Genomic DNA, 27,689 nt, shown 5'->3' on the forward strand with positions numbered 1-27,689 from the left:
GAACAACAATAACAAGTACTGCTGTTTTGCGGTAGAATATCTGATGAGTGGGTGGTACCTACCCAGACGAGCTTGCAAAAAGCTCTACCACCAGTAAAAAGAAAAAGTTGCTCTTGTGCCAATTCACCACAAACCTTAGGAAGGTATGAAATGTAGATTATATTTAAAAAAAGGAACGCTCAATGGTGTGCATCAGAATGAATGAACAAATTGGCAGATCAGCTTTAAAATACTACCAGCATTTGTTTAAATATTTGGTACCTAAATATTTAACAAATATATATATATATATATATATATATATATATATATAATTTCCGCGCAAAGGCTTTGTATTGTGAAATTGTTTAAGCAATGGTACTAAATAGTACTAATACATCTCCAATTAAGAGAACAGCTTTTGTTAGTAAGGATGACAACAGCCTAGGCATCAGGAATCATTCATTTTAAATATGAAAACAGAAAATGACCTTAGTATCATGGTACATACATGGTACATATGTTGTATCAATACAAAACATAGTGACGTCTAGATCGTTAAAAAAAAACAGCGAAAAACTTTCAAATTTTCTTTAATCAATAATTTAAAGCTGACAGGAGACATTTTTTTTTGTAATACGTCAGCGCATTACCGTAGTGTGCGCCCAAAACATAATACAGGTCGCGTTCCGAAAAACAGAAATTTCACCACATGTCCTCTAAATTAGATAAACCGAATCCAGCGCAGCATCTCATGCGCGCGCCTCCATATAAACATCACATATCAAATTATTAGACATGATTGCCGCTCGGCCTATCAGATCCTTTCAATAAAACGTCAAAAAAATCCTACGCTTTCATTTCGTACCTAAAAAAAAGTAGATTGTTCAAATAAAGGCATTAGGCGAAGTGTCGGTCGATATCGTTCAAACTCATGAGCTGATTTTCTTTTTAAATATTGGACGGCAGATATCTACTCTATTGTCCGTAGTGTATATTGAAATAAATTGACAAAACTCAGCTCATGTCTCGATGGGAAGAGGGTCGTCGATCGAATCGGGATATCGAAATATATTTAAAAAAAAAAAAACAAAAACAACATGGGGAACATCTAACACAAATGCGTTTCACTTGTGCGAATTCCAATAAAATACTTTAACAAATTCGCGATCGTAAACTTCGGAGATCAGCCGAGAACATCCATCTCACAATGTATAATTGAAAATGACAATATCTACAATATCTAACGTAAAACTTCCTCCTCGCAAAAATGACGTAGTAACAAAAATGCGTCAAACACAACCGTCAGACGTACACGTACACGCTCACGTAGCCTCGCACGCACGCACGCACGCACGCACGCACGCACGCACGCACGCACGCACGCACGCACGCACGCACGCACGCACGCACACACAACGTCCTCACTATCCAAACCTTGTCGTGTTTGAATGTCTCAGTCGTAGACCAGAGGGTGGATGTCGACCCCCTGTACAGTCAAGTCAGGTAGGGAGCTGTGTCAGGGTCGAACTTAAATCACGACAGCCGAATCGAAAAGACAAAAATCTAGACTACATTTTTTTTTATCCACTAAAACTTAATACACCAAACTTTGATCCCTGCACGCAGCTACAACCTTCAGTTTATCGATATTATTACATCACTCTTAGACATAATACAATTATATAATGTGTAAATTTCACAATCGACTGTAAAATTGTTCACTTTATTCACACAGTACTGAAGCGATGGGTTTTTTTTTTTTTTAAAACAATCGTCGATGTTTTCATTTTCAAAAATACAATTTCAATAAACCCCAAGCCATAGTACTATGTTTACACTCGACATTATATGTTTTAAATGCGTATTTATTTATTGCTTCAACATTGTAAAGTTCATCACAATGGTATCACAAACGTATTCAATTCGCGTTGAACATATTGTTTCATAATTACACTGGGTTATATTTATATATACAAACTATATATCAAATGCTTGCGTTCTTAATAACTTGTTTACATATTTTATTACGACATATGAAAAAAAAAACCTTTTACAAACAAATAAATAAACTGGCAGTGTATGTATTCAACTACTATTTTAGCCTCATCGGTAAGAGCAAAATGTTTTACTTTGATTTGATTGAAAATAGACGAAAAAACTGATTAAAATATCATGTTTCATCTGTACTTTTATGGAAGCATTAGGATCTAACGGATTTACTTATAATTGCTCAGCGGCTGTTTAGTTAAATACTGATTTCTCTCTTTCTGTCATTATTGATTTGACATTCATAAGGAGAAGACACAGCATTGTTTAACTAATCACTCGCTAAGCAACGTATATAAGAAAGGTCTTATGTGTTTATTATTTACATATTACTTTCAGTATACGATATTGGTTACAAAAAATTTGGCAAATGAATACTTTTAAGAAATATCGCTTTAGATTAGATTTAAACAGGGGTGGTCTCTAGTTTATATAAAAAAAAAAGATTTACGTAATATTTTATAAATATATTTGTAGAGCATCGATGATTATCGCTTGGGCGTCAGTACGAACAAACTCGAAAAATTTTACTCTTCCCTGTTGTGAAAACTTTGCGATTGCACAAAACGTAATTTACAAATTAGGAAAACAGTTTGGTTAAAAAGACAATGCAAAAAAAACCTGATGAAATGGACATTTCGTGTTGAATACATACATGATACTATATATTTTACAAAACAAATAAATAAATAATTTAACAATTAATTTGTGCTTCACAAGGTCTTCACTACAGGACGACATGTTTTTTTTTAACAGAGATTCGTACATCAAAAAGCCTTTTCATGTCATTTCAGCTCGTTTTTAAAATTCAACAATGACTTAACATATTGAGAGAAAACTTTATTAGACGCATCATATAAATAAAAACCTATTAATTTATTTAAATTTATCACTTTGCGAATCACGAGTTGTTTAAGTAAGTGATATTCATATAGACATTTAATTATAGTATGGTTTTTCGTAGGACAAAATGTAATGTTACTTCCTAGTTACACATTAGTTTTAAAAGGAAGAAGTAACGCAGGATTTTATAGTGATATCTTTGTCTCTTGTATTTAAATTACGTTTATACAATGTTATATAACCATCGATTTCGTCACTTCCTCAGTAAATCCTCGACGAGTGTCGGTTCAAGACCGCATGCTTTTGAAACAATATAACAAACCGCTATAAACTTATAATGATCGTGAACGAAACAACGTCTCTCGTCTACACTTTTCAATTTACACCGACACGTCAGGGTATGATCGGCGCCGTTCGGGAAGTATTATATATTGACCAAAAAAAAAAAAATTTTCGAATATCTACAAAATTCGCCCTAGGGCCGGCCTGTCTCGACGGGGGTGGGGGGCGCTCAGTTGCGCACGGGCGGCGCGGGCGAGTGGTGGTGCCGCTCGAGGTCCTCCAGCGACAGCGCGTTGGGCACGTGCACGGACGGCAGCTTGCCGGCCGACGCGCGCGCCAGCAGCTCGGGGGAGAACCAGCGCGCCAGCTGGTTGTCTCCGCTGCCGCTCATCTCTGTGTGCCGCACATTGAATATTCGTTAAGAAAATACTCTTATTAATTCAAGTGGTCTCAAAAGTATTTATATATATATAAAGGCGTAGTCATAAAAAGACAAATTGTACTGACCGTTGAGCGTCCTCTGGTGGGACTGTACGAGCAGCTGGTGCAGAGTGGTGCCACCGCGCGACACGCCACCCATACCGTTCAACTGTAACATACGAGCGACACTCAGAACACTACACATCGTATATTCCAGTGGCAGGAGGAGTAAAGACCATTTTAGATCTCGACCAATGATGTCACGTCAATTCAAGGTCAAAGTTTGTTCACGACGCCCTCTAGGTCATTGTAGCAATGGTATATATATATATATTGTAATTAAGTTACAAATATTTCTATTGTTAATCACCGACGGTCAGCTGTTCGGATCCTATAGCAGTTATAACACCAACTAAACATTAATTATCAATCTCCTTTTAAGTCACTCGGAAAGTCCTCATCAATAAATCAGTTGTTTATTTACCTTTACTCCTCCTACCATTAGAATCTTCTATATCTACCAACACGAGCATAAAGCCCTACCAAAATTAAAATAACATTATATTATGTTGAATAATTGAGAGTTAAAGTGACAACAAGTCGTTCCGGGTTATTCCCTATAACTATGCGTGTATGTATTTGTATGTATGAGTAAACTGGCTCTGTGTATAATAATTATATTTTTGCACACCTTTATACTTTCTTTCCAGCGCGTCCTAAGGATGGCTGGCAGAGAATACTTTTAGGATTAACCCTGACTTCTGGACAATTTCATCTATTTGTGTTCGGCAATGATATATAAATTAAGAAACACTCACGGAATTCGGTAACTGTTGTCTCTGTTGCTGCTGGTGAGGGAACGCTCGGTTTGCATTCGTCATCTGCTGAACAAATAGTAACACATTTTTATAAATCATTTTGAGAAGGCGTCTATATAAGTTTTTCCCTCTTGATAGAATTAAGAAAAACATATTCCATTAAATATATTGTTCTAGAAAGACATCTTAGACAGTTACTTAGTATTTCTTACACATGTGCTGATTCGAAACCAAATTGTCCATATCTTAAATACTTGATATAGTTTTTAACGGAAGATAAAAAGTCAAATTAATTCATTTAATAAATTATATACAAAGGAATCTTCATATATAGCAACTTTAAAATTAGTGTTTTGTTACTATAATTATTCTATTTTAAATTTAATAGAGAAAGATTACGTGTTCAGGATGTATGATACTTTTTCGTATTTGAAATCTCCTGTACGGTACTGTTTAATGTATCAAACATAGTCGCACTTACTTGTTGTTGTAAATTGAGATAATGTTGTTGGTAGTCTGGCTGCGCGGGCGCATAGCCCATAGGCGCCGTACCGCTCTGGTTACCCTGAAAGACAGAAAAAAAGTAACTTTAGTAATTGCATCTGTAATTTTAAGTCGAAGATAATGCTGCAAGTTTTGTAATCGCACATCGTTACACTCGTGTGAATAGTATACAACATACGACAGTAATAGCACGTCACCTTGACGATGGGCCGGCCGTGCGGCTTGGCGAGCGCCTGCGCGTGCGCGCCGGCCGCGCCCGCCGCCCACGCCTTGGGGCTGCCCGCCTCCTCCTTCTCCGCCGTCATCTTGCGCAGCACCTGCCGTACACGCGCCTTACGTTATTACGGTATTACTTGATATGTCGTTCCGGGTTTGTCACAATACTGAATTCATTACATCAAAGAACTCGGAGGACCTTTTCCTAGGTGGTGGTTAGCCCTACCTACCTTTGTGCAAGCCCGTCTGGGTATGTACTACCCATTCGTAAGGTATTCTGCCGCCAAACAGCAATACTTAGTATTGTTGCGTTTCGATTTGAAGGACGAGTGAGCCAGTGTAAATACAGGCACAAGGAACATAACATTTTCGTTCTTACATCGCCAATGTCTATGGGCGGTGGTGACCACTTAATATTAGGTAACCCATTTGTCCGTCCCAGATAACATTATTGTTACTTGTCCAGAGAGTACTCACAGAAGTCGGAGTGAAAGAGATAGGTGTTGGTTGTTTCGGCTGCTGCTGCTGCATCTCGTGCCGCCTGCGGTAGTTCTCCCTCTGCTCTTCTAGCTTCTTCTTTATGAGCGCACCCTGCATTATGGACTGTGTATGCGCGGCTAACTCACGCGGTGACGGTATCCGTGCGGGTACGCCTGTTACAAATGTATTCACTTTTATTTATATACAAACACACGTATAGGCAACGTCATTTAATAATAGTGCAAGCTTATCACCTGAGTTATATCTTTCCTCCCCTCCTCCTTTTTTAATAAACAAAACAATAATAGTCGTTTTTAAAAGTATTCAAATACATGTTCAATAAATCGTCATTCATCTTAAAAATAGAAGTTTAAATATAATGAATTACAATTATTTGTATCGAGGGATACGATCATAGGATGTCAAACCGACAAATCGGTTTTCAAGTTTAAAAACATTCGAAGGGAAATCATCACAACACATACAACAAGCAAACTAAAATTTTATAAACGAAGGATTAAAAGATGACTTCATTATTAAAAATCCACTCCTTAATTCATCATGTCTCAGCAGACTTGTCGTCGATAGATAGCATACAAGGACCATAAGCTCCTACCTGGCACGTTGTGTACGGCGAGCGTGTTGGGACTCGCCATGATGGGAGACACGCAAAAAGCTGCGTCCATTGCGTCATTAAAATATCATTTCATCGTTTCACGTTATGAACTTAGCATATTGAGCGCTACTGGTGATGGTTTTTAGGCTGAGAGTTAGTTGTTTAACTACCCGCCAAAATATTTTATGTTATCAAAACAAGAATTATCATTAAAAATCCTCTCAAGCTATGAGTATATATAAACTTACATAAAACATATAATGATTTATGGACTTCAATAAAAAAATATATCTATGTCAGCTCGTACTCACCCGAGTGTGGCAGAGGCGACAGTCGCAACGGCTGGTGGTGCGGTGGAGGCACCACAAGGTGCGGCGGCAATGGGGACCCGCCCATTTGCTGCAAAACATTTCATCATAGCTTACGTCAACACATTTATGTTGTAAAATTATATGTATACAAAAACTATTTGTTATGTCAATCTATAATGTTTTAATTATTAACGATCGATTTCTAAAAATATTTAAACGATAATAATTATTTTGTTTTTTCTCATATATTTTAAACAAAAATAAGAAGTTATATTTTCACAATAATCTGTTCATGCACCCTATGTAAGTATACACATGTCTACGTGTCAGTGTCGTACCTGTCGTTGTTGATGCGTGCGCAGGATGGTAAGCAGCAGCTCGCGATGGCGGCTCTGGAGGCCGGGGTTGCCAAGTTGCTGCATTAGGTGCTGCACCGTTATCTCACCAGCTTTCAGACCTGAACAGAAATATATATACTATTATATAATCTATTTCGGAAACATAAATAATCTTTAAATTGAATTGTTTTGATATTAGGGTTATATCTATTGCTGATGAATAAGTAAAATAGACTTGATATAATTTGTTGAGATCTAGAATAATCCATGGATTCATGAAAAAATAGCATTTTGAATAACACATAATATAGCAGAGCAAACTACAACTTGTATGGGGTATCTTTATGTATACTCCTCTTGCTTGCGAATGATAGAATTCACAATAGGTAAAAAAAGGGAAAGATTTTATAGACGGTTAAAAAAGTCGGTCTTTGTGTTGTATACCTACCACCTCCAGTAAAATTAGAAAATGCTAAAAAATTTTTTTTTTGAAAATATAGATGTTGTTACTAATCAAATTAATTATGTAATAGTGGTAGGCGATTTTAATATGGACCTTATTGAATGGAATGCAGGTGATGATTGTACGTATATGATTCCATCAAATTACCATAACGCTCTCGGTTACTCTTCGTTAATTGATTTCATGTCTGCCAACGACTTGCACCAGTACGACAATATTAAGAACTGTTATGACTGAGTCTTAGACTTGGTAATTAGTAATATGGTTAATGTAACGGTGGCCAAGCCTCTTGACTTACTCAGTAGACTAGATCAGTATCATCCTAATATGTTAATAAGTGTCTCGTACTCATATATCATACATCCGACCCAAAATCTGTATACGATACAATTTTTATAAGGCTGATTATGTAGAGATTGGTAACGAATTAAATAATATTTGGTACTATAAATTGGTATAATTGGTACTATAAATTTTCCGATTGTAATATTGTTAATGCCATGATAGAGATACTTCACAGCCCTCTGTATGAAATAATAGAGCGATTAGTACCTAAGCGAAAATTACGGAATTCTAAGTATCCTAAATGGTTCAAACACAACCTTACAAAGTTACTCAAGGAGAAAGAGAAACTCCGTACCAAATATCGTAAATATGGTAACCCTAGGGATAAACTTGAATTTCAAATATTGCGTATTCGCTGCCATGATTTATTTGATAGTTGTTATAATAACCACAAAAGAAACGTCGAATATAATATTCACAAGAATCCGACTTCCTTTTGGAATTACTATAAAAGCAAACGTAACGTAAATTTTTTGCCTGCATCTATGTCGTTAGGTGGCTTTGGAACTAGTTCAGGAGTAGAAATAGCCAACCTTTTCGCAAGCCACTTTTCTTCTGTTTATCCTAATGAATCTACATACACGATAACCCCAAATAATGTACATTACACTTCACACACATATAACTCACATTACAACACTTACTAAAATAACATTTAATGAAGCTGAGGTTTTAAGAAGAATTAAATCATTAGATCCTCAAAAAGGCGCGGGTCCAGACGGAATTCCACCTATTTTCATAAAAAGATGCGGCTCTGCTCTAGCTTTTCCATTGACGTTAATTTTTAATAATTCTATAAAAAACGGTATTTTTCCCGAGGAATAAAAAAAAAGCTCGAATAGTACCAGTTTATAAAAAAGGAGACCGATCGGACATTAAGAACTACCGTCCAATCCTTTCCTGTCTTTCTAAGCTGTTTGAGAGCCTTGTGTATCCCTTGCTTAATAAACATTTTAACAACATCATCACACATTCGCAACACGGTTTTAGAGACGGGTTATCAGTTCAAACTAATCTAACACTTTTTACTTCGGACTTGGTATTAGCGATGGACAGGGGACAGGGGACAGGGGACCAGATAGATGCTGACGATGACAAAGTAAACCATCAAATACTTCTTATAAAATTACATCAGTATGGCCTTGGAACTACTCTACTTAGATGGTTTCAGTCATATTTGACACAAAGATCTCTTACAGTTGCCGTAACTGGGTTTGAATCTCAGATATATTTTGCTAAAAGTGGGGTTCCACAGGGCTCACATTTGGGTCTTCTCTTGTTTCTTGTTTTTATAAACGATATAATTGAGAATATAAAGTATTGTAGGTGTTCATTGTTTGGTGACGATCTCGAAATATACAAAACAGTAAAATCCAATTCAGACATAAATTTAATACAATACGACCTCAACAATATTATTGCATGGTGTCATCTCAATATGATTCTTAATGTAGGCAAATGTTTTCTTATAAAATTTACTCGTAAGAAAAAACCGCTTGTTTCTAGTTACTCAATTGAAAATAAAATTTTACAAGAGTTATCGCAAATTAAAGACTTAGCGAGTCACTATTGACGGGCGACTTTTGTAACTCATGTTGAAAATATAGTTGTTGAAGCTGCTCAAAATCTTGGTTTCATCAAGCGAAACACTCAAGGCTTTTCAGGGAAAACTAAATTACTCTTGTACAATTCATTAGTGCGTAGCTGTCTTGATTATGCCTGTGTTATATGGAATCCACTTTATAGCGTACACTCTCAGCGTATTGAAAGTATTCAACGAGCCTTTACGAAACATCTTACTTTTCATGAAAAGGATTTCTTGCACAGACAGTTATACAAAGAACGTTGGGCAAAATTTAATATGATTTCTCTTCGAAGTAGGTGCGAATTGTTAGAACTTAAATTCCTACACAGTATGATTAACTATAAGTTAACCAACTCAGAATTAATTGAAAGAATACTGATATCAGTTCCGTCTAGGGCATACAGAAGTACTCATCATCATCATATCAGCTGAAAGACGTCCACTGCTGGACAAAGGCCTCCCCCAATGATTTCCACGTTGGCCGATCTTGCGATGCCCGCAACCAACGGCTTTCCGCGACTCGTTCTAAGTCGTCGGTCCACCTTGTAGGGGGGTCCACCTGCCCACGCTGCGTTTTCCGGTTCGTGGTCGCCACTCGAGAACCTTTCTGCCCCAGCGGCCGTCGGTTCTGCGAGCAATGTGCCCCGCCCACTGCCACTTCAATTTAGCAATTCTTCGGGCTATGTCGGTAACTTTGGTTCGCCTGCGGATTTCATCATTTCTGATTCGATCTCGCAGAGAAACTCCGAGCACAGCCCTCTCCATTGCCCTTTGAGTGACCTTGAGCCTTCTTATAAGGCCCATTGTGAGCGACCACGTCTCTGATTCATAAGTCATCACTGGCAACACACACTGGTCGAAGACTTTCGACTTGAGACACTGCAGTATTTGGGATGAGAAGATATCGTGTAGCTTCCCGAACGCTGCCCAGCCGATTTGAATTCGACGATTGATCTCTTTCTCGAAGTTGGACCTACCTAGTTGGATGGTCTGACCTAGGTAGACATAGTTGTCTACAACTTCGAGTGCAGAATTTCCAACCTTGACTTGAGTGGGTGCAACATGGATATTCGACATGATTTTCGTCTTGTCCATGTTCATTTTTAGACCCACTTGTTGGGAAACCCTGCTGAGGTCATCAAGCCACACTCACACCCACAAAATATTTCATACTCCTAGCGTAGTCTCATATTGGTAAACAAGCTCCCTTAGTACGGTTGTGTAATAAATATAACAATATCGTTAAATCAATTCCGGACATTGACATTTTTTGTGACTCTCCCTCAATCTTTAGAAATAACTTTACTTAATTATTATAAAATGCATGACTAGTTTTAATTAATACTTTTAATATTTTTTAATTATGATTTCACCGATTGATTTTTTATTATAATAATGACATTATTTATTATTTAATTTTTTCATTTTTTTTTTTAAATTGCTGATGATTTTTTGTTACTTTTAATTAGAATTTGATTAGATGGATCTGGAAGTGCTATGTACACTTGTAATTGACATGCATATTGGATATACTATTATTGTTTTATAAATTAATCTTTTCAATGATTTATATGTATGTTGTAAGTGTGCTATTATAAAAAAATAAATAAATAAATAGACCTAAGTGCAGTAGTTGAGCTAAAGCCTAACCTTTTTCAGTAAATAATCTGTACGTACCGTGTATGATAGCCTGTGCCTCTGGTCGCTGCAGCAGCTCTCGGTCCGCAGTCGGCGCCCATTCGCCCGTCTGCTGCTGACGCTACGGGTAATACAAATTTATTCTCACTAACGTATAACGTTGGCGTCACTTTGATCCAAAGCAGGAAGAATTAAAAAGCTGCAGAGACGAAAATTACAATGTAAATCTTAATTTATTTAATTTTACATCATTATAATAATTGTTGTTAAAAATAAAACAAATTTGTAAAAATTATAGTTAGTACTACATAAGTTCTGACGACGTACCTGCTGCACCTGCAGGAGCTTGTATAGGAGCTCCTGCGGAATGTGCGGCGCTTTCTGTTGCTGTTGCTGTTGTTGCTGCTGATGCTGCTGCTGATGCTGCTGCTGTTGCTGTTGCTGTTGATGTTGTTGCTGCTGGTGTTGGTGCTGTTGTTGTTGTTGTTGCTCCATGCTCTTGCTTAGCATCTGTTAAAATATAAATTGTTGAACTCTTATATGAAAATCTAAATAGAGTTTAAATTTGTAATTTATGTAATACAATCAATATATTTATGTGTATTATACATATATTCGTGTATATTTATTTATATACAATTTCGTTTATTATTATTATTTATTATAAAAAAGCGTACATAAACTTTATTGACTTTAAGGTTATCTAGAAGAAATCTAGTGAAAATCGCTATTAAAGCATTCGCGATAAGACATACTTAGGCTCACAAACGTGTATATTATGATAAGATATTGCACGCGTGTGGTTAGTGTGTGTGTGTGTGTGTGTCTGTGTGGGGGGGGGGTGTCGCACCTGCAGCAGGCTCATGGGCTGCGGCTGCGGCGGCGGCGGCGCGCGCGGCGGCTCGGCCGTCACGGCGTGCCCGCCCGACACCTGCGCCAACTGCAACCCATGTACGGATCATACCGGCCACTTCACTGTTCCCTACCCCGACGGATACCGCCCGACTTGCAATACACTCGGCTATATTATAATAACTCGATACTGATCGTTAATCGCATGCTATATGGTGTGAGAAGATAGCAGACCTGCAACTTAACGCAGATCACGGGTTCAAATCCCGAAGTTAACCACCAAGTTTCGTTTAGTTAAATTTTATACTTGTGGAATAAGGTTCGAGACATTTTAACGGATGGGAAGCTTTTTCACAGTAGTGGGACAGTTACTTTTTATGGATTGAGAACTTTCAATAGTTAAACTTTTTATCTTACAAAAACATGGTGAGTTATGATTGAGAGTTGAGAAGTTTTAAAGGATAGAATAGAGGAACCCCATCTCAACCCGTAGGTATTGTAAGAGCCAATTAAGGAAAAATTCTTTAAGCTCATTCATAAATAGAGCGCTCAAGCGTCTCAACCATACACATGCCTGCAGCAAAGCTACTGCCAAGGAAACTTTATCAGGCAGGCAGCCTGCAACCGACACACTGTACCGACCATTAATAAACAACTAATATAAGGAGAAACCAATGCTGATGTAAGAATAAAGTCGGTCCTCACAAGTCGCTTGAAGGCGGACAGGTCGTGGTCGTGCGCCGCGACGGGCTGCGGTCGCAGGCGCGCCTCCAGCTCCTCCAGGCTGTGGATCTTACCGCCCCCTGAGTTCAAGTCTGAAATAAGTAATTGCACTTTAAACATGCCGCAATTTAGAAAAACATAATCAATAACCACAATCATCGGATAAGATTCACGCGTTCTAACCACTAGGCCATCTCGGCTTTTTTTTTCTCGGCTGCCACATGTGTATTCTACCAACCCGCATTGGAGCAGCGTGGTGGAATAAGCTCCAAACCTTCTCCCCAAAAAGAGAGAGGAGGCCTTAGCCCAGCAGTGGGACATTAACAGGCTGTTACTGAATCAATAACCAACTATTACAGGATTTATAAAATTAAATATATGTAAAAAATATAGTTTTCAAGTAAAATGTAAAGCTGTGATGATAGCGGTTGAGACACGGTGTCTAAAATTTTAAATATATTATATTAGAACAAAAACAAATTAGATTAAAAGTAAACAATCCTTACCGGGTCTTTGTTCAGTATCCGCACTGGCCCGCCTCAGCATATCGAGCAGCGAGGGCGCGGGTGCGTTGGGGGGGTTGCGGGCGCCCACCGGGGGGTACACGGGCTGAGGCTCCGGCACGGGGTGCTGCTCGTGGGTTGAATTGTCGAGATCTGTTAAATACAGATATATTGACATTTTATATATTTTCGTCGAAAGTAAAGAGTTTTTATAATAATTCTTTTACAATTCAGGCTATTAAACTCTGGAACGATCTTCCTATAAATATTCGGGAGGCCAAATCTATAAATATTTTTAAAAAACTTGTGAAAGATCACTTTTTGTCTCAAATGCCTTATAACCAATAATTTCTTTTATTTCAGTATTTCTTGTATTATTCATTTGCTTTTCTTTTTTGTTATGTTTGAGGACTTATCGTTTTATTCGTTGTTGCTGTATATAGTATGTATTTATATCATATACTTATAATTTTGTATTTACTTATAATATAATTTATTTATGGATATATGTATAGTATGTGTATTTTATATTTACATTTAATAATTGGTTTTGTTTTAATTAAATATTAATATTATTTTATTCATACCAACACCTACCCCATATCCTATCTGTAATTACTTACACTCGGTTACCTGGAAGAGATCGCTTTGTAGTGATAAGGTCGCCATAATTGTACATTTATTTAGGCAATATACACGTTTTGTATTTTTCTTTTTGTGGTGTGATGTACAATAAAGTATTAAAGTAAGTATTAAACTAAAGAGTTAATTACGTTAATAACATTTTGTCATTCAATAGGACCTGATGATCATTGTCATTTTCGCTATTTCATAAATATTGAAAACTGTTTAAACTGTCAATAAATCGTCTAGGATGTAGTCAATACAAAGTTACATACTGTAAATGTATATATTGTTTGGCATTAGAATAAATGGAAAGTGCTCGATGCCAGATGAACCAGCATTTACTTACAATGCGACTGCGTAGTGGTTATGGGACTTGGTTATGTTCTCAACATGTGTTAATGCATAGATGGCCCAGTGGTTAGAACATGTTAATTATGTTTGCTTAATTTGTGTTGACAATTCATTTCATGCTCAGCGATGAAGGAAAACATCCTGAGGGACGTGTTGAATGAAATTTACTATTCGTGCATCCACCAATCCGCATTGTAACAGCGTGGTGGAATAATCCGAATAAAGTTGTGCCGTAAGCACATCGCCTTTATAGTTGTAATCCATATTTGGCATGATGACGAAATCATAAAAATTTGTTATTAGATTATTATAATGCATTAATGAGTCAGTACAGGGTACTCAAACAATTGTGACGTGTCTTAAATAAAAATATATAATTTCTTCGGTCTTTGAGTATTGGCTAGCCTCATACCTGGATCCGTCTCTGAATAATATATGCCTCAGTATCTCAAGGCTTTAGCGTGTAGGCTACACGCTAAAACCTTTTTAAGCAAAGAAGATCATGTCGCTTTACTTCATATGCATGAAACAGGCGTGTTCAGTGCAAGCTGGGTTACAGCGAGTGGGCTAGTGGGCCCGGCGGGTACTGACCGTCCACCATGTTGTGCATGAGTCGCTCGTAGTGGCGGTCGGAGGCGAGCGCGGGCGGACTGTCGCGGCGGAACCAGCGGCTGAACCGACTGCCCTCCGTCTCGCTGCCGCCGTTCTGAGGACAATGCCACAACGATTAATACTATGATACCAACATTATATTGTCCCATTTTAGAAACATTTCTGTTTTAATTTTTAGTAACTTTAAGACTTTATAACTAATAACGAACAATGAAATAAAATCAACATAACTAACTCAGTTTTCTTTATTTATTTAAAAAAAAATGCAAAATCACTCTTTCATCAAAAATATCCCGCTGCCTGTCTTGATTGCTTATTGGCTTTAAAACACTTTCACAGAGCACACCCGGCCCCTTGGAAAGGTAAGACCCACTAAAACCGTCGATATAACGCGCCCGTGCTGTTTTTTTTTTTTTTTATAGAATAGGAAGGCGGACGAGCATATGGGCCACCTGATGGTAAGTGGTCACCAACGCTCTTAGACATTAGCATTGTAAGAAATGTCAACCATCACTTACATATCCAATGCGCCACCAACCTTGGGAACCAAGATTTTATGTCCCTTGTGCCTGTAATTACACTGGCTCACTCACCCTTCAAACCGGAACACAACAATATCAAGTATTGCTGTTTTGCGGTAGAATATCTGATGAGTGGGTGGTACCTACCCAGACGAGCTTGCACAAAGCCCTACCACCAGTACTGTTGTGCTCCGCTCGTGGCTCGGCGGAGCTCTCCTCAGAGTATTATTCTATATACTAACATAACCTACCTCTACCTATACATTCCGTGTAATTTATACATAAATAACTCACGGTAAGTACTTCCGGTATAGAATCGAACTTGAGAAACTCATCGAGGTTGAATTCAGGCTGATCGGGCTGCGTCTGGTCCTCACTCTTGGTTTCCACACCGGAGTCTTTGTCCTGAAACGACAGAACGAATATAGTAGTCAGAATGATTTTATAAATCCTCATACGATGACGTAGATTAAAATAAAAATATATGTGAAACATAAAAGACCAGCTATCCGAGTCAAAGTTTAAGCCATCACCATGATACATCGAACTGATTGCTCAAATGTAAATGAAGATTGAATGCAAGCTACGAACGAAATTTCAAGTATGTATCAGCCTTTTGCCGTCCATTGCTGGACGAAAGCCTCCCCCAAGTAAATTTCAAGTAGCCAGTACCAATGCCAGTCAAGGTAACATACAGATTCAACTATTTGTATATTTTAACCTTATTAATGACTGTTTACGTCATTAATTTATCTTTTCATAGTTGGTCCTATAAAACTACTATTTTATACAATTTATTAATCATTGTCAAGACGTAAGTTAGTTTTACAATGAAAATACTAACATTGCTGTTGTTAAGCGTTTGCGGCGCTTCGAGAGGCGGCGTAGCGGGCTCCGCACGTGAACCGCTCGACCACTTCTGTAAACAACACGATTAATTAACAATATTAATTATATTACTTTAAATACACAATCTAAGCAAGTAAAACTAGCTCGATGAAGTTGTAATTAAAAAAAAAACATATCGTCTTTTTATTATTATATTAAAAATAGGTTGGCAGATTGACAAATGGTCCCCCGTCGCCCATAGATTGGCACTGCAAGATATATAAACCACCCGTTACATCGCCCGTGTGCCACCAACCTCGGGTGCTCGGGATGAAATGTCCCTTGTGCCTGTAGATACTCTGGCCCTTCAAACCTGAACAGAACGATTACTACGTATTGTTGTTTGGCGGTATTATACGAGTTGGTTGGGCGGGTAGGTAGGTACCAACAAGAAATTCTATTTTTTAAAACAAAACTAATTTAAAAGCCGAGATGGCCTAGTGGTAAGAACGCGTGAATCTTAACCGATGATCGTGGGTTCAAACCCGGGCAAGCACCACTGAATTTTCATGTGCTTAATTTGTGTTTATAATTCATCTCGTGCTTAACGGTGAAGGAAAACATCGTGAGGAAACCTGCATGTGTCTAATTTCATTGAAATTCTGCCACATGTGTATTCTACCAACCCGCATTGGAGCAGCGTGGTGGAATAAGCTCCAAACCTTCTCCTCAAAAGGGAGAGGAGGCCTTAGCCCAGCAGTGGGACATTAACAGGCTGTTACTGTACTGTAATTTTACTTTCATATGATATGTAAAATATAAATGGAACAATCTAGAAGATACCTCATTCTCCTTGCTGGTCGGTCCGTTCTTCTTAATGGGTTCGTCGAAACCCCGCAACTCTATCGTTTCCAGCTGAGACGTCGGTCCTCCACTAAACCTGTACGGTACAATTTAAATTATAATCATTCACCATAAAGCCGAATCAATTTATTATTCTATCAATCGTCACATATATATTATTGTTATGCACTAATATTTCTAAAAATATGACACATTGAAAAAGGTCCAAAGATTGTAAAATACATTCATTGCCTTTAAAAGGAAGTTATATTTTTAACGCTTTACTTGTTTATTGATTGTTAAAAAATCTACCATCGGTTCGGATATAAACATCTGAGAAAAACCGGCTGAGAAAATAAGCATTATTCACAGCTTCAGCGTCGGAAAAGCGTGGTGTAACAAACTGTTTAAATACTTAAAAGTATTAAATTAAGGAGCAGAACGTAAATTTTCATTATAAATAATAATAATAATATCCTCCAGACCGAATTCGGCCACTGCGCAGGAGATATTATAGTGCGCACAGGTGCACTCTTTCTTCCTTTACTCTAATAATCCGATGGGACCGGAAAGAGTTCAGTTCAGGCGCAGGTCTAATGGCTTTGCGTGCTTTCCGAGGCACGGGAGTGTACACATTTCCAACTTCCAGGCTCCGGGATGCTACTGAGAATTTTCTGGCCCGACCTGGGAATTGAACCCGGGACTTCCGGGTCTGCCGCCTTACATCTAGCCACTAGACCAACGAGGCAGTCCCCAGTATAAATAAAAGATAAATAAAAATAACGCATTAAGATTACATAAAGAGATACATAGATCAATTTGTAGCTTTCATACCATTCTGGTTCATCTTCCTTCTCAAACCGTCGTTGAGAGAAGCGACCTCTACGATTGTCCTCTCTGTAATCATAAATAATTGATATTATCATACAATAATATTGACAAACCTCCCAAGTCCGAATCTTTATTTTTTTATTATATATTTATGTCATATAGTTGTTGATGATGACGATGATATTTAGATTATTGTATATTATGTATTTAGGTTATGTGTATATCCGTAACAGCCTGTGAATGTCCCACTGCTGGGCTATTTTTTTTTTGAGGAGAAGATTTGGAACTTATTTCACCACGCTTCTCCAGTGCGGGTTGGTGGAATACACATGTAGCAGAATTTCAGTGAAACTAGACACATGCAGGTTTCCTCACGTTTTCCTTCACCGTAAAGCACGAGATGAATTATAATCACGAATTTAGCACATGAAAATTCAGTGGTGCTTGCCTGGGTTTGAACCCACGATCATCGCTTAAGATTCACGCGTTCTTACCACTGGGCCATCTTGGCTCTGAAAATGTTTAAACTGCAATAAATATGTTTAAAAAAACCTTCAATAACATTAACATTATACATACATACGATACAATAAAGTGAAATCAAACGTAATCGTCGAGTGTTGCCAGTCATAAAAAAAAATAAGCATTTATACCAACCTATCTCGTTGTTTTTCGTTGTTGAATCGGTCGTCCCTTTCCCTCTTGATGTCAGAGGAGTAGGAGTCTCGGTTGAACGAGCGTCGATCATACCTTAGAACATTACATCAAAATTTAATTCGATCGGATATCGTACAATCAAAGCGGCAATAAAATCATTAACGGCGCTACACAAAAACGTTGATTAGCGAGTGATTAGTTAAACAATGCTCCGTCTTTTTCTTTCGTAACAGTAACAGTAACAGCCTGTTAATGTCCCACTGCTGGGCTAAGGACTCCTCTCCCTTTTGAGGAGAAGGTTTGGAGCTTATTCTACCACGCTGCTCCAATGCGGGTTGGTAGAATACACATGTGACAGAATTTCAATGAAATTAGACACATGCAGGTTTCCTCACGATGTTTTCCTTCACCGTCAAGCACGAGATGAATTATAAACACAAATTAAGCACATGAAAATTCAGTGGTGCTTGCCCGGGTTTGAACCCACGTTCATCGGTTAAGATTCACGCGTTCTAACCACTAGGCCATCTTTTCTTTCGTATGTCGAATGAATAGCGACGGAAAGAGAGGGAGAATTGTCAAAGTATTCACCCGCTCAGCGCGAGTGCGTACCAGTGATTACTTAAACAATGCTCCGTCTTTTTCTTTTTATTTCGAATGAATAATGACAGAAAGAGAGAGAGAATTGTTAAAGTATCCACCCGCTCAGCGCGAGTGCGTACCAGTGATTACTTAAACAATGCTCAGTCTTTTTCTTTCGTGTTGCTTAGCGAGTGATTAGTTAAACAATGCTCCGTCTTTGTCTTTCGTATGTCGAATGAATAATGACAGAAAGAGAGCGGGAGAATTGTCAAAGCATTCGACCGCTCAGCGCGAGTGCGTACCGCTGGTCGCCGTTGGCGCGGCGCTCGGGCGGCGGGCGGTAGGGCTCGGCGCGCGGCTCGGCCTCGTCCCACGCCGCGCCGCCCACGTCGCGCACCATGATGCGCCCCGAGCCGATGCGCCGCCCCGCTGCGCACACGGTACGAACATCGATATGTTGCTTCACACACACGTAGTACACTAGCTAACATTACTTTATAAAAATAACCTCAAATGTATGTATGTACCTATTTACTGGTGGTAGAGCTTTGTGCAAGCTCGTCTGGGTAGGTACCACCCACTAACCAGATATTCTACCGCAAAACAGCAGTACTTGGTATTGTTGTGTTCCGGTTTGAAGGGTGAGTGAGCCAGTGTAATTACAGGCACAAGGGACGTAACATCTTAGTTCCAAAGGTTGGTGGCGCATCGGTGATGTAAGCGATGGTTAACATTTCTTACAATGCCAATGTCTATGGGCGTTGGTGACCCCTTACCATCAGGTGGCCCATATGCTCGTCCGCCTTTCTATTCTACAAAAAAACATGTTTTTTTTTTATAAAAATTAAATTTCACTTCTAGAAACGTTTAATATTATAATAAAATTATACATTATTATTATTATATCTTTCAGACATTTATCAATACATTATACAATAATGTCGGCATAATTATACAACGTAGTGTTATACCTTAAAACACTCGTCACCTTTATATACCGATACTCTCGATCACTCTCGGCCTACGGTGAACAATCAAAAACATATTGAAACGTTAATGATATATATATTTTATTATTATTAACACAATAGGCCATTAATATACGAGTCAATAAGTCGCCAACATTCATAAAGCACAAACGCTATGCTTTGTTTTAAAATGTTTTGAAATATAACCTATTTCAACGAAGGAGTAAAGATAAACAAATCTTATATGTCCACGCGATTTGCAAATGGCTAAATATTATGCAAAAAACACCGTTCTTGATTAATATATCTCCTCTTTATACAGTAACAGTAACAACCTGTTAATGTCCCACTGCTGGGCTAAGGCCTCCTCTCCCTTTTGAGGAGAAGGTTTAGAGCTTATTCCACCACGCTGCTCCAATGCGGGTTGGTAGAATACACATGTGGCAGAATTTCAATGAAGTCAGACACATGGAGGTTTCCTCACGATGTTTTCCTTCACCGTTAAGCACGAGATGAATTATAAACACAAATTAAGCACATGAAAATTCAGTGGTGCTTGCCCGGTTTGAACCCACGATCATCGGTTAAGATTCACGCGTTCTTACCACTAGGCCATCTCGGCTTTATAACATAACTTTATTCCTACTACTTATATTCATTTCAATTTCACATCCAAAGTTCCGATAACAACATCGCCATAATTCAAAGCGGCATGTTTTAACGTATCCATAAAGAATACCATAGATTATTCAAGATTTCGACCAATGATATCGTGTCAACTCAATTTCAAAGTTGTTTATTTGTCTTTACTCCGGTGGTTGAAAATTTGGAATAGGCTATATATATATATTTGGTTACGTAAAGAACGAAGATAAATAAAGTCAAAGGGTCCTCTCTCCTACCAGTTTCCCTGTACTGGTACATTGCCTTAAAAATACATTCCTTGTGACCAAAGTATATAAAACAAGATAGCAGGACTTTTTGCAAGCCTTTCTAGGTAGGCACCGACCACTTATCACTTATCTACCGCCAAACTCGGCATTATTGTGTTCCGATTTGAAGGTTCCGGTAGCTAGTCTAATTTACCGCTCCAGGCAAAATGGACATAGCATATTAGTTTCCTAGGTTAAGGACGTATTTGGCAACGTAAGGAACGAACGAACGAACGTTTTTATTACAGGACCAATATCTACGAATGGTGATGACGTAAGCATTCAGAGATAAATTATTATTGGCTCGAGACATATGTGCGCAAAAAATTTTTGAAAACTAAATCGTTGTGGTTCCCGACGAAGACGACGTTCTTTACCGATACGCTTGTAACAAGTACCGACCTTGCTCCGTCTTGGCGGGCAGCGGCTGCGCGGCGGCGCCGAGCGGCGAGTCGGGGCGCGTGCGCGCGACGTGCGGCGGCGGCGCGGCGGCGGCGGGCGCGCCGCAGCCCGACGTGAAGGAGCGGCGCTGCGGCGACAGCACGATGCCGCTGCTCGGCTCGCTCTCCTTGCGCACGCGCTCGCGCGGGTCGGCCGAGCGCCGCTCGCGGTCGCGCCCGTACGCGCCCTGCCATCGCACACCGCCCGACCGGTCAGATTATAATTCCTCGACCACCGAGCCGGAAAGTTCGGAGCTAGTACATCATAATAAATTTAGCGTCTTGGTACCGACCATCGATCTGTTCCGGGGTGGAAGCCAAGTTAGACAGCGTCATTAAGGCCGAGGGACGAAAAATCTTAGAACCCATGATTAACGACACATTTACGGGAGAAAGATACTGCCCATCAATTTCTTTGGACGAATACGTCTTAACTGGCAATTTGCTCGTTTCCCATCAAATACGAAACGAATTAAAATCTATATAATATGTATATAATAAAAATATATTTACTTTATGGTTTTCCGTCGGTGCATCTCCTCTCCCTCCCTTATCTTCCTCATTTGGCGAATCGGAACGTCTCTTTAGAACGCTAAAAATATAATAAAAATTCCAAAATAATCGCAATACATTTAGTTAATCTATGATATCTTTATTTTAGAATGTATTACGAATTAAAATAATTACGAATAAATATTTTATATAAAACGTAGTAAATCGAACTAGTGAAGTGTGTTTTGTCTTTCCTCCCTCAAAAAGAGGCCTATGTCCAAAAATGGGAGGTTTACAGTACTGATATGGGACTATATAATAATTTATTGATCATTACATAATATAAATACATAAATATAAATATATTATAATCTAATTAGTCATTCTATAATGTCCTCCAGACCGATTTCGGCCACGGCGGCCAATCTCAAGAGAGATTAGCCAATTACGCAGGAGATATTATAGTGCACAAGTGTGTGCGCAAACACAGATGCACTGTCTATTCCTTAACTCTCATAATCCGATGGGACGGCAATCCGACACGACCGGAAAGAGTTTAGGCGCAGGACCAAAGGCTTTACGTGCTTTCCGAGGCACGGGAATGTTCACACTTCCAAAACCAATAACTTTTTATTAGCCCGACCTGGAAATTGAACCCAGGACCTCCGGGTCTGCGGCCTTATATCAAGCCACTAGACCAACGAGGCAGTCAAGTCATTCTAAAAATTCTACTATTTTATAACGATTACGATACATTCCCGATTCAATTTCGATCCAACTTTGAATCATCTGTATTTATTCGAATCGGAACCGAACCGATATGATGTTAACATATACCGTTGTGTCAAAACAAAACTCAATTCTTAACTCTTATAACAATAATCGATAATTAAATGAAATAATAGGAAAACGGTTAACGGCAACGATCACGCTTCGATTCGATTGCGATAAAGTGACAATTTGATAGTAGAATGGTCCCCGCATAAAAAAAATTTCAATGAAAACAAAATTCATGCTTTAAAATAATTAAATAGCATAGATGTATAAATAAATGAATTCTACATATATTTCAAACTCACAGAGCAAGTGTCTCGTTGCCCGCGAACGCGTTTTCGAGCCCACGCCTGACGAGAGGCGAGTTGCGCAGGCGCATGAGCTCATCTCGCGTGTAAGTAAGCAGGCGACGCGCGGGCCCGACCGCCAGCACCGCGGGGTCGCCGCCGCCCCCCGATGCCCCGCTATCTTCATGACCTGAAAAAAATTACATTTATATTATTTTAAATAACACAAACTATTTTTAATTATAAATATAAAATTATATATAAAGTTAAATAGCAGCTTGTAAACGACCCACTGCTAAGCTTAAACATTTTTTTAACAAGATTTGGTGCTTACTCCACCACGCTGCTTAACAGCAATACTTAAGTATTATTGCGATCCGGTTTGAAGGGTGTGAGCCAGTATGACTACATATAATACACCCGAGGGACATAACATCTTAGTTCCCAAGGTTGGTGGCGCATTGGCCATGTGGAATGGTTAATATTTCTAACATCACCAATGTCCATGGGCGGTGGTAATCACTAACCATCAGGTGGCCAGTTCGCCCGTCCGCCTATCGAGACTATATAGTATCAAGAACGATCAACGGGGAGGGAGTAGTAACATTCAACGAGAGTGAAACCGCTTTGAATAATAAATAAATAAGTTTTAAGCAAGACATTCCTAATCGTGTTAATTTGGCCGAATTTCTACGCTTCGTTTTCAACGTAAAAGATATAATACATAAACACGTAACATAATAAATTTGTAAATACAAACAGGCTTCCTTATAACATCAATGTAATTATTTTTATTTTAAAAGAACATGAAATTCTCGCTGGACACGTCAACAGTCAGTTGAAGCGGGTGTAACTGATAAACGGTAGCATGCGAAAGCGATCCCGTGGCGCTCCTCGTTAAGACGGAAAGGGTACCGCTGGTTTTTTAGTGGGTATTCCGATGTTCGGGGCGCACTCGGCGCCTTGGACACCGGCGAGCCCCACATACCCCGCCACTGTTCCCGTGGGGGGAAACGCGTAACGCGTTTATCCAGCGATAAAAAAAATAAATAAAAAAATGGTGTAACTACTAAGAGATTACTAAAAAATAAACTACCTTTATACTAAAATTATAAAAAGATAAGATTTTATTTTTTATATGTTTGTTTGTAATGGTTAAAATCCAAGAGCACTAAACCGATTTTAAAATTTCTTTCAACAACAGAAACCTACATTGTAAGCGAGAAACGGGCTATATTTTATTTAAAAAAAAAAAAGAAAGTAGGAATCCCCATACGAAAATTGCAATAGTGTAACTCGAGGCACCAATTTTTTCCTATAAATTATTAGCGTAAAAAGGATAATTGTTCACCCGGACGAAGTACATTAGTAGCTTATAATTGTATATAATTACGAAAACCTTCATCGAAACTCGAAACTTCTGGTTAAAGTTTAATTTAAGTTTCATGTATGAATATTAATTTAGTAATTTTTTCAGTTAGGCATTTAACAAAAAACGTCATTTTAATTATTAAAATATTTAATTATTATTACGCAAACCACCGCGTTACATATACCGTAAGCCAACATGGCCTAGTAGTTCTAGACACGTTAATGTTAAAAGAAGATCGCAGGTTCAAAATCAAGTTGGAAACGTGTCGTGGTGTATCATAGGGCTTACAACCGCAACTTATTTTAAGCTTTAATATTATAGTAGTATATACTTAGATCTAAGTCTAGATAGGGACTCAGTTTTAAATTGTTTTTCAAAATAATTTAAAATAGCTTATCCCACCACGCTGCTCCAATGCGGATTGGTGGAATACACATGTGGCAGAATTTCAGTGAAATTAGACACATGCAGGATTCCTCACGAAGGTAAACTCCTTCACCGTAAAGCACGAGATGAATTATAATCACAAATTAAGCACATGAAAATTCAATGGTGCTTGCCCGGGTCGGAACCCACGAGCATCGGTTAAGATTCACGCGTTCTTACCACTGGGCCATCTCGACTCTTTATTTATTTTAGTAAAATAGAAATACATAACAAATAATAAATAACCCATTACATCGATAATAGCTACAATTCGTGTTACGCTGTACGTGTTAATCTATAAATCATTGAATAAAATGTTTATAATGTAACTAAGCCGATAATGGCGTCCCGATTTCGTACGGGTGGAATAAGAAATCCTGAAGAACAATCACAACGTCACCGGATCCAATCACACACAAAAAAAACATCGAAATCTGTCTAGCCGTTTATGAGTTCAGTCACTCAATGACATACATAAATACCGAAGAATTATACAAGTAAATTATACATATATTGAAAGTGTTTATATATTTTGAGTGTGCTTAAATAAAATATCATTTACGGGAAATAGATGTCAGGGCATATCTTATAATAACTACTGATACTCACTCGTTCATTCATAAAAAGACACTTGAATGAACGACTCAAGTCAAAACAAATCAATCTTCAGACTATTTGTCTATCGAAGAAATATAAAATTATAAATGATAATGTAAACCGTTATCCGTTTTTTTTTCTATGAGAGACTTCTATATAAACTCAGTACTAAAATACCAAACGTTATCATATGCTAAATGAAAAGGTTACTCATATGAGAACTAAGCTGATTCGTAGACAGTGGTTAGCTTGTACGGCTGTGTATCTCGAGGTCGGTTCGAATCCCGGGTCGGACTAATTATTTATCAGATTTTTTTTTGGAATCACGTAATGTCGGTTACCCTGCGCACAGAGTTCCATTGCGTACAAGCGTATATTGCAAACAAATATTCTTAAAAATACTAATATTATTAATCCTGTTGAATGTTTCTTTTCAAACCGGTCGTTGAATTTTAACAGTAATTCTTCTACGTATATTTGCTAAAGTATAACAAACCTATCTAAACTACCTACATAAGTAATTAATTAAGATTTTATAAATATTTCATAGTAATAATAATATATTTAATTCATTTTGTTATAATTTGTTAAGTGGTAACTGTCTTTTTAATAAATTTAAGATGGCAACGTCGTTTTTTTTTTTTTTTTAAAGGCGGTAGAATGAGTCCTTAGCGTTTAGGGTTGATATTATAATCAACATCGTCCACGCGCCACCTCCGTCCCAGATTGATACAAGACTCGTGAATGAGCAACAAATATGTAGATAAAAGTTTGCTTATCCTAGTAATTACAACTGCTTCTAATTACAAACAATTAGTTGACAATAATAATGTTCACCAGATAACCCCGTCTAATTGAAGGACAAGTAAACGACTAAGTTATCTGGTATGTCCATTAACGTGCAAACATTAATGAATTGACGGGCCGGTTGGCGTGGTTGGTAGATACTTGCCTTTCACGCCCAATGTTGTGGGTTCGTTTCCCACCCAGGACAGACATTTGTGTGCATGAACACGTCTATTTGTCCTGAGGCTGAGTGTAATTATCTATATAAGTATGTATTTATAAAAGAAAAGTAGTTAAAATGGTTATCAGTTGTCTGGTTTCTATAGCACGAGCTCTGCTTAGCTTGGGATCAGATAATATGCAAATAGTGAATAATTTCCCATGATATTATTATTATTAATAGATGGGGAAAAGCATAGGAATCCATTTAAAAATATAGGAAATAAAAGCCAGTTTAAAAACAAAGTGACAACTTGTAAATGTCCCACTTCTGGTCAAAAGCTCCTCTCTTGAGGAAATCGTTTGGAGCTTAATCCGCTACGATTAAAGCTGTCCCAATAAAGTGGATACACATGTTTCCCCACGATGATTTCCATTAGACACCGAGCACGAGATGAATCATAAACAAAAATATAGTACACGAAAATTCAGTGGTGCTTTGAACAAATAAGCGAGCGAAGTCGCAGGCGAAAACTAGTATTGTATATAAGTATATAAATAAATATACACGAAACGTTATAAATAACGGTGTGGCACGAAATAGCGCCAGAAAACGGGAATTATAGTCGAGAAGATCAAGAAATTTATTTAATTATTCATTATTACAAATGGCCAGGTGAATACGAGATGAATTAGAATTCAGAAGTTTTAAAGTGAAAAAAATGTTTGAATGTTATGTAATTGTTGGTACATTTCGCAAGACTTGCAAAAGGGGAAATTGGCAACTTCTCGAGTGCAACTAATCATTACGAATGATTCTAAATTTTAAGTAGGCAATACAACAGTCTTCATAGTTGTATTTGCGTACATTCTGGATAAATAGAATATACATAGATTAATTTATAAGATAATTGCAACAAACTTACGCCACGAAACGCGTTTCACCCTCTTCGACGGGGGACCGGCATGAACCTTCGGCGGTAGTTGCATCGGAACCTTTCTCAACGCGCTTTGATATCTCAGTAGAAATGCGTGCACGGCACATTTGACTGGTGACGCTTTCTCTGCCGGCGTCACCGCCATCGCGGCCAATTTCCTCGCACGACGTTTCGATGCACGGCTACCGGCCCTACGTCTCCTTCTTCGACCCTTCTTGGTCACTTCGCTTATAACCTCCTTGCTCACCATGACGAAAGCGCGGCGAGGCGAGTGACGCGGCACAACAAAATGGCGCTTACAAAAAAACCTAACCTTACTCTTATATATACAATAAAAAAAATATTTAAAACGGTAATAAAAATAATTATTAATGATTTAATTATATTTAAAAAAAATAACAAAGAAAAATTAAACTAGATCTTAAAACTATGTTTGTCAGAGAGACGTAGCGACGCGCGTTTATTACGTATTAAACAGACAACCAGCGCCTTGAACTACGTAGCAAGATGAATTCGCGATAATATATGATTATAAAACACTAATAACGGTATCGATGGGAAAACTCGTGGTCTTCGCAAAACACTATCGCGGGGTCGCGCAGGGAACGGTCACGTCTCAAAGACTGAGGTGACTCGGCAACTCGTCGAACGCTTCGTCTACAATCAATTAGTACTACCCTCATTATTTTATCATTATTTAT

The 27,689-nt window shown here is 38.2% G+C and overlaps 1 protein-coding gene across 6 annotated transcripts in view; it reads right to left on the reverse strand.

The window, feature by feature from the left end:
• Positions 1–556: 556 nt before the first annotated feature.
• The window catches only part of LOC126775420 (eukaryotic translation initiation factor 4E transporter-like), a 34,433-nt gene continuing 7,300 nt past the window's right edge, over positions 557–27,689 (reverse strand). Inside the window, exons 1-26 of one of the 6 annotated variants that reach the window (XM_050497347.1) lie at positions 26,977–27,596; positions 22,729–22,900; positions 21,671–21,749; positions 21,120–21,345; positions 19,120–19,246; positions 18,236–18,328; positions 17,582–17,644; positions 16,748–16,844; positions 15,921–15,995; positions 15,371–15,481; positions 14,535–14,649; positions 12,969–13,118; positions 12,445–12,554; positions 11,738–11,827; positions 11,215–11,397; positions 10,927–11,008; positions 6,857–6,975; positions 6,519–6,606; positions 6,208–6,267; positions 5,846–5,872; positions 5,589–5,764; positions 5,093–5,212; positions 4,873–4,956; positions 4,392–4,454; positions 3,661–3,742; positions 557–3,546 (exon numbers count right to left, since the gene is read on the reverse strand). In XM_050497347.1, coding sequence (XP_050353304.1) covers positions 3,383–3,546; positions 3,661–3,742; positions 4,392–4,454; positions 4,873–4,956; positions 5,093–5,212; positions 5,589–5,764; positions 5,846–5,872; positions 6,208–6,267; positions 6,519–6,606; positions 6,857–6,975; positions 10,927–11,008; positions 11,215–11,397; positions 11,738–11,827; positions 12,445–12,554; positions 12,969–13,118; positions 14,535–14,649; positions 15,371–15,481; positions 15,921–15,995; positions 16,748–16,844; positions 17,582–17,644; positions 18,236–18,328; positions 19,120–19,246; positions 21,120–21,345; positions 21,671–21,749; positions 22,729–22,900; positions 26,977–27,238 — 3,018 coding nt within the window. In that variant the 5' untranslated portion in view covers positions 27,239–27,596 and the 3' untranslated portion in view covers positions 557–3,382. Of the gene's footprint in view, positions 3,547–3,660; positions 3,743–4,391; positions 4,458–4,872; positions 4,957–5,092; positions 5,213–5,588; positions 5,765–5,845; positions 5,873–6,207; positions 6,268–6,518; positions 6,607–6,856; positions 6,976–10,926; positions 11,009–11,214; positions 11,398–11,737; positions 11,828–12,444; positions 12,555–12,968; positions 13,119–14,534; positions 14,650–15,370; positions 15,482–15,920; positions 15,996–16,747; positions 16,845–17,581; positions 17,645–18,235; positions 18,329–19,119; positions 19,247–21,119; positions 21,346–21,670; positions 21,750–22,728; positions 22,901–26,976; positions 27,597–27,689 lie in introns of those variants that run through there. The other 5 variants (XM_050497345.1, XM_050497351.1, XM_050497348.1 and 2 more) reach the window with 5 other exon arrangements.

Source organism: Nymphalis io, chromosome 18, assembly GCF_905147045.1.
Source record: "Nymphalis io chromosome 18, ilAglIoxx1.1, whole genome shotgun sequence".
Classification (NCBI taxonomy): Eukaryota; Metazoa; Arthropoda; class Insecta; order Lepidoptera; family Nymphalidae; genus Nymphalis; species Nymphalis io.